The sequence below is a fragment of the Hipposideros armiger genome, unplaced genomic scaffold (genome assembly GCF_001890085.2).
Source record: "Hipposideros armiger isolate ML-2016 unplaced genomic scaffold, ASM189008v1 scaffold_69, whole genome shotgun sequence".
NCBI classification, from domain to species: domain Eukaryota; kingdom Metazoa; phylum Chordata; class Mammalia; order Chiroptera; family Hipposideridae; genus Hipposideros; species Hipposideros armiger.
Genome location: NW_017731419.1, coordinates 428,234 through 444,555, shown reverse-complemented (window position 1 = coordinate 444,555; position 16,322 = coordinate 428,234). Strand labels below are relative to the sequence as shown.

Below are 16,322 nucleotides of genomic sequence, written 5' to 3'. Positions count from 1 at the left end.
CCAACTTGGGCCAGTGAAGCAACATCCTCCACAACTAGACTGAAGAACAAAAAGACAGCAACTTGTCTGTTCCCCTTCCCCCAATTCCCAGCACTGTTCCCATCCCCCAATTCCCCAATAAAAATCTTTTTTAAATAAATAAATAAATATAAAAATAAAGTGTGGAAAACGTTATGCTATGCACACATGAAAGCTGGTGTAGCTAGTATTAGACAAAGTAGATTTTTAACACAAAAAAAAACATTACTACAGATAAAGACACGCATTTCATAATGATAAAAATTTCAATTCACCAGAAAGATACTGCATTTGAAATTTGTATGCATGTAATAATGCAGCCTCCAAATGTATACAGCAAATATTGACAGAACTACAAGGAGGAATACACAAATCAACAATTGTGGGTAGGAGATTTTAACATTCTACTCTTAGTAACTGATAAAAGAAATAGACAATAGGTATGATATCGGAGGGGGAGGGAGAATGAGGCGGTGAATTGGGGGAGAGGGGTTGTCACTTTGAGGGGTAAAAAGTATAACTACTGCACTATGTTGTACACCTGAAACTAATTTAAAAAAACAAAAGAAAAGAAAAAAATCTGAAAGGGAGAAAAAAAAGAAAGAATACATGGAAAATTGGATGGGCCGGCCAACTGGCGCGTTGGTTAAGAACTGGCTTGGGACGCCTGAGGGCCCTAGTTTGGATCCCACATATGAGGGCCAGTGACACTGCCCTCCACAGCAAAGACGCTGAACAACAGCTCAACCTGGAGCTGGGCTGCCATGAGTCGCCAGTGACAGGTAGGCTGCAGCCCCTGCTGCAGCGGGTTGCCATGGGCTACCATGTGTAGCCAGCAGCCAGCATGAGCAGCCCTCAAGCCACCATGAGCAGCCATCCAGAAGCCAGCGACTGATCTGCTGAGCCCAGAAGGAGCGCAATGATGGTGCCAACTTGGGCCAGTGAAGCAACGTCCTCCACAACTAGACTGAAGAGCAAAAAGACAGCAACTTGTCTGTTCCCCTCCCCCAATTCCCCAATAAAATCTTTAAAAAAAAAAAATGTATGGTACAAACCCTAAGCTAATGATTAAAGAATACAGAAGACTGAATAACTCACTAAGATGAAATATTTAAATACACTTAATCAGTGCAAAAGAGGGGGAAAGGTTCCACAGAAAAGACAGGAGAAATAGAAAGCAAATAGAAAAATAGACTTAAAATCAAACATACCAGTAATTACATTACATATAAATGGACTATTAAAAGACAAATATCCTGAAAATGAGTTTTAAAAGGACAATGATATACTGCTTACAAGACACACATGAAATATAAGAATATAAAAATAAAGTGTGTGATGGCCGGCTGAGTGGCGCGTTGGTTAAGAGCTGGCTTGGAATGCCAGCAGGCCCCGGTTCGGATCCCACATATGAGGGCCAGTGACACTGCCCTCCACAGCTAAGATGCTGAACAACAGCTCAACCTGGAGCTGGGNAAGAACAAAACGACAGCAACTTGTCTGTTCCCCTTCCCCCAATTCCCCAGCACTGTTCCCATCCCCCCAATTCCCCAATAAAAATCTTTAAAAAAAAATTTAAAAATGATGTTGAGTCAATTGGCTATCCTAAAGAAAAAAATAAATTGACCCTTACCTCACTCCATACAGAAAAATTAATTCCAGATACATCTAAATGTAAAAGGTAAAAACATTCTGGACAACAACAAAGAATATTGTCATAATTTTGGAGTAGGAAAAGATTTTCTTAGCTAGGATATAAACAGCACTTTATATAACCAAAAAGATTAATAATTTGATCACAGTAAAATAAAAAATGTCAGTTAATCAAAAGTCATCATTAAGAGAGTAAAAAATATATTTTTTTTTCAACGTATATAACTAACAAAGATTATATGGATATCCAAATGGCCAATAAATATATTTTAAAAGCATGCATTAGTAATCAGGTTAATGCAAATTATAACCACAATAAGATATTTTACATACCCTCTAAAATGGCTAAAATTTTGAAAACAAATAAAATAAAGTACAGTAAAACCTTGGATTGCGAGTAACTTGGTTTGTGAGTGTTTTGCAAGATGAGCAAACATTTCTAATACATTTTAATGTGGTAAATGAGCGATGTTTTGCAATACGTGTAGTTTATTTCCAGAACTAATTATGCTCACAAACCAAGGCATTACTGTATTGCCAAAAATGTGGAATATAAACAAAAAGAACTCTCATATACTTCTAATGGGAGTACAAATTAGTACAACCCTTTTGGAAAACTGTTTGCCATTATCCATTAAAACTGGATATATGCACAGCCTCTAATCCAGCAATCCCACTGTAAGCATATATCTTACAGAAATGTACGCACATGTGCACCAAAATATATGTAAAAGGATGTTCATAGCAGCATTACTTGTAATCACCAAAAAGTGGGAACAACCCAAATATCCATTAATAGTACAATGGATACATAAATTGTGGTATATTCATATAAATTATGCTTAACCCATGAACAATTTACACACACACACACACACACACACACACACACACACACACACAAATAATGTATGATTCCATTTATGTAAAATTCAAAAATAGGCGAATTGATCTCTGATGTTGGAAGTCAGGTTAGTGGTTACCTTTGGGATAGCTAAAGGAGGTGATCATGGCGGCAAACACAGTGGGAGGGGTTCCACGTACACTTATAATTCATGTGTTTTCCTACATGTGTATAATGCACCAATTAAAAAGAACTAAAACATTTTTTTTAATTTGTGGAGACAAAAACCAAGGTAATAAAAAGATAAATAAGAATCAATGATGGGGAAGTTATGACATAAAAGAACTAGGAGAACTCTTGTACTTGTATAAAACTCAAGAACCCAATTCTACTAATGTGGTAGCCTAAACCAAAGCTAGCTATTGAGTTAGTTATTCCCCATCTACATTTGCAACAGTCTCTGCCTCAGGAATGTATATCGTCCCCATATCTTTTGTCCCATAGTTCAGATAGAATATAGAAACGGATGCCTGTAGACAGAGACGTCTTGTTCAGACAGGCCAAGAGAAGAAGAGCCGCTTGGATCTTAGTTGGGACAAGCTGAGGTGTTTCGGGGAGTCAGATTTTACTGGCCCTTCTGAAAGAGTGGTCACAGGGGGAAATGAAGCAGCTCTCGGTTTCCCAGGTTTCTGGGATGCTCTAAAACAGTCAAATCTCATCGTGGGGCTTCTTCACTGTCTGTGGCTTCCCTTGCCATTAGGATGAAATCCAAACCACTGCACAGGCCTTGCCAGACTTCCTGCTTGCCCCTGCCTACTCTCCTACTGTCCCCACTGTCTGGATACTTATGACATTTTCCAGTTCCCAAATACAATCGTGCTATCTTTAGTCTCCAAGTCTGAACCCTTGCAGTTCATTCTGCTTCAAACTCACATTTTATCCACTCATGATTCACTCCCCTTATGACGTTTATAGTGTGTGCATCTCTTCCAGGTGTTGGCTTACATGTCACTCACTGAAGAACCTTCCTTGACAAACTCAACCCTCTTCAAACTTGCCCACCATCAGGGTGAGGTCAGAGCCCCATCCTGCGTGTTCCTACAGCTCTCTGCCCAGTTGACCCTGGACAGCCCAGTTTAAGCTGCGCGGGTCCACTCATAAGCAGATTTTTTTCAGTAAACCCTGTAAATGTATTTTCTCTTCTTTTTGATTTTCTTAATATTTTCTTTTCTCTGGTTTTCTTTATTATAAGAATACAGCATATAATACATACAGCATACAAAATATGTGTTAATTGGCTGCTTAATCTATCAGGCTCCGGTCAATAGTAGCCTATCAGTAGGTAAGTTTTTGGGGAGTCTAAAGTTATACTAGGATTTTTTACTGTGCAGGGAAGGGGAGCTGGCAAACCTCACCCCTGTGTTGTTCAAGGTTCAACTGTATTTGCTCCACCAGAGCACTTATTACACTGCAAGGTGGTTTCCTGATCTTTCCTCCACAAATGGAATGTACACACCAAGATATTAGTGATTTTAGTTTCTGTTTTTCATCGCATTACCACCGGTGCCTAGAATAATGCCTGGCTAGTAGTAGACACCCTACAAATATTTGTTGAATAAGTGAATGAATTTTCATATCTAGATTGTATTAAGCTCCACAAGGTCTGGTTTTGTGTCAGCTCTTGTATCATCAACAAAAAGTACTGTGCCTGGCACATGAGTTACTTTTCCAATATTTACCAAGTAAATTTCATTTAACACTGGTTACCCACTCATACATCATGTAAAATAAATGCTTAGCTCAGGGATCTGTTGAGAAGGGGTTGGTTTCAAATATTTCAGTCGTTTCATCTTTTATTTTATTGATGCGTCCAACTTTTTTTGCTGTTACATGCAAAGCATCTACTTAGCCACACTTAAACATTGTCTACTATTGATGATACCAATTTCCAGTTTTTAAAAGTTATTATCTTCACTGTTTTAACTTAATATTATCCTTACCACTAAGGACAAAGTTATTTGTTCTGAGGTTAGAATAAGCGCATCAAGGACCATCAAAGCCCCAAAAGCAGGTATTAATAAGTGTAACACTTGGCTTTAAACAGGAACATATATCAGACACCTGAATTAAGTTAAATCCCCTTTAAACCACCTCAAATAACCTTAGGAAAGATGAGTGATGCCAAGAAAGAATAGGCTCTTGAACATCAGTATACAATCCCGCCATAACTTGCATAAAAGCTAGCTTTGCCAAAATACCCACCCCTTCCATTTTTATAAACTATGTATATAATTAAGTGGGGGGAGAGGACGTCAGAGGCATCAGAAACTCCATTAGCCATAGGTGGCTTCTTTGATTTTATAATATTTAAACATAAGCCACAGCATAGGACCTGGGGTTGATTTAGTTTTGGGTAAATATATACTTTACGTTTAAATCCAGTGTTTACTTCTCAGTTAGAAATTATACCAACATTCAGCAATTGTTGACTCTTCCTGTCCAATTGGGCTATTGGGGTCATTTAATTTTTATTTAGTGCATAAACTGGTAATGTTGAGCATGCTCCAAGTCTTCTTATCAGAACAGAATTAGCCACTTGGGGTCTTGCCACATGGTGAGCAAACCTGCAGCATTACTCACCGCTTACACCTTCCCAATGATCAGCACAGGGAGCAGAAGTTAAGACTGCTGGCCAGGTGTGGAGCAAATGAGGCTGAGACTTATTAGGCAATTGGCTACGGTGTCATAAACGCTTTCGAAATTAATTTTAATTAATTTCTTTTGTACCACCTAGTTTCAAAAAGGACTTAGAACAATGTCTAAAGGCACAGAAATGTAATCCAGCACAATAAAATAACGTATAAGTAGGTGAGCCAAATGTGGCCTAGGAGAAATAAAGATGGGGCATCACGGGGCTATTCTCTTCTTACCTGTGTACTGCAAGCCCCTGTATTCGCTTATCGCCCCAGGAGGTTTTAAATTGGGCCAGTAATGAAACAGCATTTGCACAGCTGGAGGTTTCACTTGTGAAGGCCCATAGGCTATCACGTACAAAAGATCCTAAAGGAAACGGGAAGAATATCTCGACTTAGCATGATCTAATAAAAATAAAGGGAGCTCATTCAATTTCAGTGGAGGGGTAGAGGTGGTTAATTCCCCCTGGAACCTCATCATCCAGGGATGCTTCTCAGATTAGATCACATTAAAAGATTATTTTTTATTATTTACTTATTGGTTCTGTAAATAAGCCCCCGCAAGGTAGAGTTCAAAAGGACACTACCTCTTAACAAATTCTTCTTAAAGACAGGTTTTAGAACAGCATAAACCAGTTCGCCAAACACTGCATTTCTAAATATAGTTTCCTAAAACACATTTCTTAACAATTCATGTCTACTATTTGAAAGAAGACAGGTTCTCGAGCAACCTTTCAAATTAAATAAAACTGTCACATAATATAGTATTTGCTAAATTCCAAGAATAAGAGATATACAATTACTCTTTCTATCAAGCCACTGTGTTCTTCAAAATCATTCCTGCTCTAAACGGCAAACAATTAACCAGTAAGAGAAGAATTGTAGGCTCTGCCACACCAAAATAATAAGACATCCATAAATTTAACCTAAACATACTTTTAACATGAAAACAATTTTTACCGTATTTATAAATTAAGTTTGTCGCAATGGCTTAAATGTGGACCAAAACTTACTTTCCAGACTTCTTGTTTATATTTCATGAGGCATTCCAATAATTGACAATGATAAACTGTAAGGAAGAAAATGTAATTTGAACATGAAATGTAAATACATACTTTGAGATATAATAAAACTATATTAGGACTTTTCATTCTGATAGTCATGCTTTTCAAAAATCATATAAGCCCTTGACTTTATCAAGCTTTATACCAAATCCTTGAGAAGTATATTTCATTCATCTTATCAACAAAGGAAACATTAGGAAAAATCCCTAGTAATCATAGACTTACACCAATGTAATCAAGAAATACATAGGGAAAAATAGCCTAATAGTATCATCATAAAAGCTCACAGGTATTGAACTTCATTATGCCAGGTATTGTGCTAAGAGCTTTATATGTATTGTCTTATAACCACCATGTTGCAGTTAGGAAGCTGAGATTTCGTTTCCAGTCTTGCCCAAATCTGGACAGATAGCGAGTGACAGACTGATAGATTAGAATGGGAGTCTCATCATTTGCTCGCCAATTCCATCTGTTGAGGGATTGTTAAAAGCTATACAACAGCAATCTTCTTTGATTGCCTGTGCTTACTTTGACCCTAGTTAGATAGTTGTTTTATACCTTCCCTAATCTATTTTCCAACCCTCCCATGGCACGGAAGCAGGTCTCACCTTAGTCCCCAGTGACCTCCTTGTCATTCGGTTCAATGGACATTTTTCAGCCTGCCTCTTACTTGACCTTCAGCAGCATTCAGTGCCGCTGACCACTTTTGCTCTTTATAACCCTCTCTTCCCTTGATGTCACAACTGACCCTCTCCTAGTACCTGTGACAGACACTGTTGTTTCTATTCAACTGCTATCAACAACCCTTTCTACCTTCAGCTAGGGATAGGCATGGGGCTCAGTTCTGGCCAGAAGGACCTAAGAGAGAATCTGCTTAGAGAGCTTGTGAGATATATATATATTTTTTTTCCTTTTCTCTCTGATGAAAAGAAAGAGGCACACCAGGAGACCATGCTATCATTACCCTGACTGGTCCTACTAACTGTGAATGTGGTTTTGTAAGAATATAATAACCTCCGCTGTGGAAGCCAGCTTGCAAACATGAGGACAAGTTCAAGGGAAACACAAAGATGCCATCTCAGCCCCCTGATACTACAGAGCTATCTCCAAGATGTTCTACCAAGTAAACCACAAACGTTCTTGTAGTTTAAAGCCTCTGTTAGTCAGTGAAACACATCCTAACAGATACAATCTCTCTGTCTGCTTGGCAAGCTTATAATTCCACTGGGCCATTACCTTCCAGAGTTCCTGAAGGCCTGGTCATAAACCCACTCCACTTTTCATTCTATGCTCTCTTGTAAGCAATGTCACACTCATACAGAGCCTCAGTTACTAGCTATATGCAATTCGATGAGTTGGACACTGGGCACTTACATATAGGCTTAAAGTTCATTACTTCTAACACAGCCCTAGTCTGAGTTCCAGACACATAATACAACTTCCTAATTATCATTGCCTATTTTTTTAAGTAAGCTGATTTATTTAAATTTTGTGTTTTGGACATATGGAATTATTACTGGAGTTATATATGGAGGGTTTTTTCCAGTTTTATTGGGATATAATTGCCATACAACAATATATTAGGCCAAGGTGTACCATTCCTCTTAAATATCTCAAAAACACCTGGAACACAATATGTCCAAAACAGATTTCATGACCTTCCCTCAGAAGCCTGGTCTTTGTCTTCCAGCGTGTCCTTTCTCAGTGAAGAGAACCACCACCAAGCATCTAGTTCTGAGACTAAAAACCTACCATATCCAATATGTCCCGAAATCCTCTCAATTTTACTTTCTAGTCTCTCTCAGGTGTATCCACTTTTCTCAGTGTCAATTGCCCCTGCCTTTTACATGCCTAGAAAATGCAATGGCCTCCTCATAGGTCGATCTATATCGACCCTGGCTCCTACAACCAGGATGACACACATAACCACTCAAAAGTCCTTCAGGGCCTTCCCACTGGGATATCCCAGACTTGGGATAAACACAGGACGCCCAAAGAGAGCCCACAACATCCAGCAGGTTCTGGCCCCCAGAATTCTGTAGCTCCATCTCACACAAGGCTACACGGAGCTTTCAGTCCCACCTGCTGGCCAGGCTCCCTTCTGACACCTGAGATTCTTCTCCTGAAGCCCCCACCCCTTGTAGGCCTTGTTAATGCTACTCATCTTTCAGCCCTCACACCAAAAAGTATCTCCCCAGAGAAGCCCTCCCTGACCTCTTCCATAAAAGCAAAATCTCCCTTTATTCAAGCACTTGCCGTAGTTGAAGCTTTACATTTGCTTTTATAATTACTTGATTGTCTTCTCGCCCCTTCATGAGGTGAGGGCAGTGATCATTTCTGTTTTGCTAACCATGGTGTCCCCAGTGTCTGGCATATAGTAGGTATTCACCGACTACTGAATGTATAAATGGCCCTCTAGAATTGGAATTTTGTTCTTAAGCCATCACTGAGTTCTCCAGTGCAGCTATTTCAGTCCACTTTCCTTACACAGCATGTTGTTCTCCATGTGTCTGCCACATGAACCTGGGTCAGAGCAGTTCACAGACTGCCCGGTGAAAAAACTGGAGAGCCCCTTTGTTTAAACCAATTCCCTTCCCAGGAGGCCCCACTCATCAATTAAAACTTTATCTATATTTTAAGACCCATACTTTGCTCAAGTGGCATAGCCTTTCCTGATCATTTCACAGAAACCTCTCCTTCTGATGAATTAATACTATCTATAGTATTTATTTTGTATTTTTCACATACTACTTTACATTGTAAATTAATCATTTATTGAATATGCCTGATTCCCAATTAGACACAAGCTCCATAGCAAGTACGATATCTTCCATTTCTGATGGTTTTCCCAATGCCTAGCACAGAACCGTGTACATAGGAATTACTAGACGAATGCCTGTTGGTTGAACAAGGTCCACACTCAATCCTTAATACACAAAGACACTAAGGACCAAGATGCCTCTTGCTGCCCCCTCAATAAAAGTTCTAACAATAGAATGATACCCTACCACTTGGTCCCAGAATGCTTTCTGGTGGATATCACCTCACTTCTTAATACTTTTCCACATCACAAGACTAGTTTTGGGTCCCAAATGAAATTCTTACTATAGAATGTCTGGCTATAAACATTCCCCCATGAACAGATGAAAATACAGATTTAGAAATAACAGAAGTGACACTATCTGATCACAGTGGTTTCCCTGTGAAATATTCAACTCCAAGAAGAAAATGGCAGATTGTAGTGATCCACGTTGCTATTTATTGAACATTTTACAATGCATCCTTCACTATGCTAAGTAAGCACTTTACATATGTTTAACTCATTAAATCCTCACAATATTTGAAGTCACTTCCGGGAGAATTATTCTCATTTTTAGATGAGAAAACTTGGTCTTAGGGAGGTTAAAAAGCTTGCTCAATGTTACACTAACTGGCAATTTGCAGGTGAGCTCAGATGCGAACCCACATACATCTAACTTCAAATCACATGACTTTACCCATACTGCTCTACTGCCTCCCAATATAGAAATCAGGGTCAAAGCCTCATGATCAGACTTCAATGAACTAGATTCCAAATGAAGGATTTTTTCCAGAACATAATGTATAATAAATATAAATGATATTTTGAGGATACGTTAAGCCAGACAGAGTGAGATATGAGATAGACCTTCCAAAATATACACATTTTAATTAACCTCATATAATAATCATAAGGAATTTCATATTTACAGGGTGACACTCCAAACTAAGAAGCATTAAGGTTTTAAAATTAAAAATGTTTTTTTATCCTTAATTATTATTTATTATGTAATTAAATAGAAGGTTGAAAACAGTGCCACCAAATTTGTTCACTTGCCAAATAAACATTAAATAAAAATAAAAACTGAGTCATATCTTAGCATATGACAGTCAGCCAGCCCTTTTTTAGGTCAGTTTCCCAAAGTTCATCTGCAATTATACTGATGAATGGAAACCAGAGTAAATCATATGAAACCTGTCCAACATCACTAGTAATTGAAGACATACAAATCAAAACAATGAGATATTATTTTTCATCTGTCCAACTCTATACACATTTTATAATAATACTCAATGACAGGTTAAGTGTACTTTCATATATAGTGAGACTATTGAAATTTTTTTGCCCTTTAACTCATTAATCCCTCTTTTATGAATTTATTCTAAGGAAATCATCAGAAATGTAGTGAAAGATTTGTGTTCACGGATACTTATGTGGCATTAGAGTAGCAAGTTCACAAAATATTAACAGTGGTTATCTTCAATTATTAGAATTGCAGGTGATTTTTATATTTCTAATTTAACTCTTCCTATATACTTATATCAAATCAATTTTCAGTCAACGTTCTAAAATTGTGTCCTCAAACATTCTGAAAATTTCACTAGCCTGCAAGTGATAATAGCAAAGGAAATTTATTTCAACTCGAAAGTTCATATTCTAACACATCTCCAAGAGAAGTTCTTCCTACGTGAGAATTTCTAGGCTGCTTGTTTGATATCTTGTTTCATCATTGGGTTTGGAATTAGTCAAGCCACCCAAATTTCTACTTACCGGGGTTGGATGTGTACTGCATTGCAATCATTAGCATGGATGATGCAGAGAGATTAACATGGGCAGGAACGCCTTCTCTCCTTGAGGAACCCACTGAAACCAAAATATTTTTGATTAGACACAATTTATCTCTTTATATATACTTGCTACTTTGCAAAGACCATGAGAGGTGAAGAGAAACTTTTTTTTAAAAGTCCCAACCAAATCAATGGACGTTTTGCACAAATAAAACCACAAAGCTTGCCTTCACGTACAAATGCTACAGTTATCATCAGTAGCCAGCATTTAGTGAGAAGCGACAAAGAGCAGGAACAGTGCCAGAATGTGATGTAATGGCTTTAGCAGAGCTATGGTTAGATGTGACCTCTGCTCCCAAGATTTTTATATCCAAGTGGAAAAGAAAGGAAAAAAAAAAGAATTCTCCATGTACCCAAATATAAAAGCATATTGAAGTTTATCCCAATAAGAAAGTAATAAGAAAAGGTTTCTTTAACTCAACTTGAATGTATTAACTTTTAGAGATGCAGATGAAACAGTCTACCTATAACGGGTACCTTATTTAGTTAAATATACAAATTTTAAATCGTGTATTATAAAAAAAAAATAGTATATAAGTTTAAAAGTTATTTCCAACTCTCACATATCATTAAACAATTTTCTTTAAATCTTCACATGTAACTTCATCATTAGTATCTTCATCACCATGAGAGCCACTTTTTCAGTTTTCCAGAGCTTACCATCTTCAGATCTGAGTTGTTTTAAATAAAGCACTTCTGGAATCCGTGAATAACACTGTTGCTGAACATTGTATCCTCTGCCACAAGTATTCAATCGCAAAGCAAGTTGGTTTCTTCAAAATTTATCTTATAGCTGTATAATCATGGTCTCCAGATGATAACTACTTAAGACATCTTTAAGTGGCTTGTTTATAATGATATCCAACTCTGTATTACATTTCCTTCTCTTTTTCAATAGAATGTGTCAGGTAGCCCCAATAAGCATTCAAAACTTGCACTGATGGAAGTCACTCAGGGTAATATGTTGTCTCCGAAGTACTTTATTATTCAAAACACAGTTATTGAGACAGGGCCCACAAAAGAAGAAACATTACAAGGACTCTAATATAAAATGAATTCCTTTTCTCAGCGGTAATTGTACAATAGAAGGAGGAGAAACCTCTCCTTATATTTGGGCTTGTGTGGCAAATTGTCAAGAAGGCATGAACAGAACAGTATACAGTGAGTATAACACCCTCAGAAAGTCACCTCTTGAGTTTCTGCACATACTGGACAAGACCATTCACGTGTGCAACAACAAAAAAGGCAGAGAACTCTAAAACCTGCTTTATTTTATTTTATTCTATATTACAGTGCAATACGTGGGAATAATGCCTCACCTACATCCAAAAACAATAAGGCAACTTAAAATAAAACACACGTATAAAAGAACCATTAAAAAACTAATAAAAGATTTGTCATATAATACAAAAGACAAAAAAAAATTTTAACGTTTTTTTTTTTTTTCATAAAGGACTTTGAGTACTACAATGGCTGGTGGCATTCACAAAAGCTTTATAGAAATAAACCAATAAAACGGGTTCCATTTGCTTTTATCTATCACTTGGCAGCTGGGCTGCTGGTAACCCACCAAGCAGGCAATAGCCAGGTAGATAAATTAGTCTGGCTAAACAATACAAATAAGTAATAACAATTATACAAGATGTGGAGGTCAGTTCATTCCTCTTAGATAGTAAAGTTAATTAATCAAATATGATTAATCGAGGAAAATGAACTTTGAGCCAAATCCTAAAGAACAAGAAGAGACAGTTGCTCTCAGACTTGAGCCAGGCATCTCGTTCAAATTCAGCTTTTGGGGACCCATGCCCAGAGTCTAACTCAGCTTGGAAATAAGAAAGTTCCATATTTAATAAGCATACCAAGTGATTCGGATGCAAACAGACCTTGGACCTCCATTTGAGAAGTACTACTAGAGAGGTAAGAAATGACAGGAACCACTCAGTAAGGTGTCTGGGAGGAATAATTGCAGGCCCCTAGTGCATCTTTGTTTAAGAACGAAAAAGAAAGTCTAGGCTCCAAAATAGCCAAGCAAAAATAATAATAAATATGGGTGCCAAAAAAATGTAAACAAGTGGGCACTGGTCAACGTTGCTCAAGCAGTAGTTCACCATCATCAGAAGTATCTGGATGCTGATGGTAACCACTTTGAGCACCTTTTGTAATTGCAGAAGTCAAATGGGACTTGTATTCATCTTCCGTTATGGGTATACATTGAGTATGACAATTTTAATAGTTTTTTTTCTTTCTTAAAATGTGTATATATATTTTTTGGCACCGTGTGTGTGTTTTTGTGTGTGTGTGTGTGTGTGTGTGTGTGTGTGTGTGTGTGTGTATCCATTCTTTTGGGACAAGTGTTTTCACCTTTGTTTAAATTAATCCCAAACTTTTAATAATAAGCGTTTATGAAAAATGAAAACCACTATGAAAGGAGGCTGAGAATCACTGTGCCTGGAGGCCTTTAAAAATGGGAGAGATGCCCAGTGTCTCGGATGATTTAGGTGAAGTCTATTTGGAGACCGGCCCAAATGGTTCAGTGACCTTTGGATGTCCCCTCCAGCCTTACAGATCCATGCTCTCCCTCAAGGATGGTCAGCCACAACGCCAAAAGCACTCCCTTGGCTCCAGCCCTAGGAAATTGGCTCCAATACTTCCATAAACAGACGATGCCTTGCAATTTCTTAGCCCCCTAACAGACTGAATAAAATCACCACAATTCTAATTTAATAAACATGCACAGGCACACATCATTTATTGAGTCTTGTTAAAAAGCATGATGTATACAGATGTGCAGCTTGTCCCGATGAGGGTACACAAAGCCAAATCTACACACAATGGAAGGAAGAGGAGAATTAATAAAAGTAAGAATATTTTACACTTCATAGTGTGCTCAGGAAACATGAAAAGTTCTAAGACCTCTTTCCTGATTCTCTCAGCACTGTCAGAACAACCATCACCACCATACCCTCCCTCTATGAACAATAACAATTCCTTAATCTGTTCCTGCATTTTATAGTTCCTAATATACTATCTTGTACAGCTCTATGAGTCATAGATATGCATATACTCATACAACATGATATAATATTCAAAGGCCATTCCTATATGTTACCTCATGGTCTTCACAACAAACATAGGATGTAGACAGGGGAGGTTATGATTATTCATAATTTTACAGCTAAGAAAACTAAAGTTCGATGAGGTTAAGAGATCTGCCAGTAGTCAAAGAACTACAATTCAGCGCTTCCGGATTCCTACTCCAAAACATTTCCCCTGACTCAACAATAAAACTTAGAGTAGAGTAAGACTTGCCTTATAAAAACAATCATTAGCTAATAAAACAGATTTTACATATAAAAGATTATTTAAATGTCACTAATATCTTGTGTTTGGTTTTGACTGTCTTTTTTAAATATACATATTTATTAGATTTTGGAGATCATAGAAATATAACACGCATCCTCTGTAGTAGTAATAGAACAAAGAACGATCCAGGGCCAGTGGTCTGAAACCAGATATTTCATTAAGTCAAACAATTGTTTTTAAGTAAATGCAAAGATATGAATGAACCTTTATTTTTCCTGAGGGTAAGTGACTTTTGGGGGCAATCTACCTTAGAAAAGAAACTAGATGAGACTGTACAGTCCTAGCTACCAAGATACATTAGACGGGTCTTTCACTGATATAATTGTTCCGGTTTATCATTGTCTTTGAAATAACATAGCCTATATTGATTAACGTTCATTTGGTATCAGCTTTTTCTCTTCTCTGCCAAAGTATCATCTTCCCAACATCCATATTTCAATTTGGTCCACAAATCAGATTCTTTATTGGAAAAAGAGAGGTTTCCATGGTAACATGCAAATGACTTTTTCAATTCTTAGTAACTCCTTTAATACTTTTTAATAAACAAAGCCTACTGCACAAACTTGGAATAAAAAGTATATCTTATTTATGGAAGGAATTAAAAAGAAAAGATTAGGTCAAAGGAAATTTTTATAATAATTGCAGTTTATTCTCCAGCACCTCAAAAGGAATTATTTAAAATACAAGCAAGTACTTGGTTTATTGACAAAAATGGCATGAAGGACACAACTTATAGACATGCATGCCTCTTAAACTGAAAGAGCTGTAATACCTCATTAGATTCACTCCAGAGCTCAGAACTTCACCTTCTAGGTCCTTAATAATACAGTCACTTAACACCTGAAAAACTGTACGTGTTTAACATTTTACTTGTGAAGACAGTACCAAAAAGATAAAAGCCTTCTTGTTCTAAAGACTATCAAGTACTCAGAAAATGAAACATCCTTCATCCTAACATCTCAGTCCTGCAATAAAAATATTCAGGAAGAAGTTAAACACTCCTCTCTTTTTCTAGATGCTAAAACAACTTCCAAAAACTAAAAACAGCATAGATGCAACCACAGACACACATTCTCACATCAATTCACTCTAACATGATTAATTTGGGACCCGATCCCCTCTGTCCTTGGGTCTGTATTTCTGTATCTACCCTGTGAAGGAACAAGTACAAAGGAAACACCTGAATCATTTAATATTTAAAGTTAGTACTACAATTTATTTCCAAAGATTTAAAGATGAGAAAGACAGGCTACTGTTGAACCACAGGAATGGTGAAGAGAAATGAAAGTCAGAACTAAGCAGCTAAAACCAGAGCAACAAAATAAGTGAACCAGATCAACGACTGGGTTAGAGGAAGATATGTGTCTCTTACATAAAATAAAGATTGATGTTATTTCACCTAGATTATTAACGCCGGAAATAACCTTAGGGATGGAACATTTTTTCCAAACCCCTCCTTTACAGTTGAAAAAAAAGAGTCCCAAAGACATAAGCAACTTGCTCATACCATTAAATGAACACCAAGTTACTCCACAAATAAGCACCAAAATTCACACAAATGTTATAAACTCAATTTACTATTTTGTTCTCAATTGCCAAGGTTCACATATTTAAATAAGTAAGGACTCCAATGTGACTTGCTATTCTTAAAGAAAAGAAAGAAAGAATTCCTATGCCCAAGTTTAATATTAATAGTTGATATATTTTAAAATAGTATTTTTTAAAATGACTATACAATTCTAAGACTGCATCCATAAACAAATACTTGTCAGTAGGGTTACATAGAACAAAAAAAGAGAATGATCTATATTCTATTACTTCAACAATATAATCAGTCTGCTAGTTTTTTTGAATCACTATATAATTTAGACAGAAGTCAGGCTCTTTGGTTAAAAGACATGAAAATATCAACGCCATAGCTAAAATTAAACTTGATTGTAAAATATGTAAATGTGGCTCAAAGGTACATATGTTTACAGAGCAACAACTTTAATAGGAGCCTAAGTACATAACATTAAAATGATGAAAAATGACCACTAG

At 37.0% G+C, this 16,322-nt stretch overlaps 1 protein-coding gene across 1 annotated transcript in view; it reads right to left on the bottom strand.

Moving 5' to 3' along the window:
* The window catches only part of UNC79 (unc-79 subunit of NALCN channel complex), a 188,772-nt gene that overhangs the window by 160,097 nt on the left and 12,353 nt on the right, over positions 1–16,322 (bottom strand). The window contains exons 5-7 of the mRNA XM_019642451.1: positions 10,843–10,935; positions 6,222–6,277; positions 5,446–5,575 (exon numbers count right to left, since the gene is read on the bottom strand). Of these exons, the coding sequence (XP_019497996.1) occupies positions 5,446–5,575; positions 6,222–6,277; positions 10,843–10,935 (279 nt within the window). The remainder of the gene's footprint in view (positions 1–5,445; positions 5,576–6,221; positions 6,278–10,842; positions 10,936–16,322) is intronic.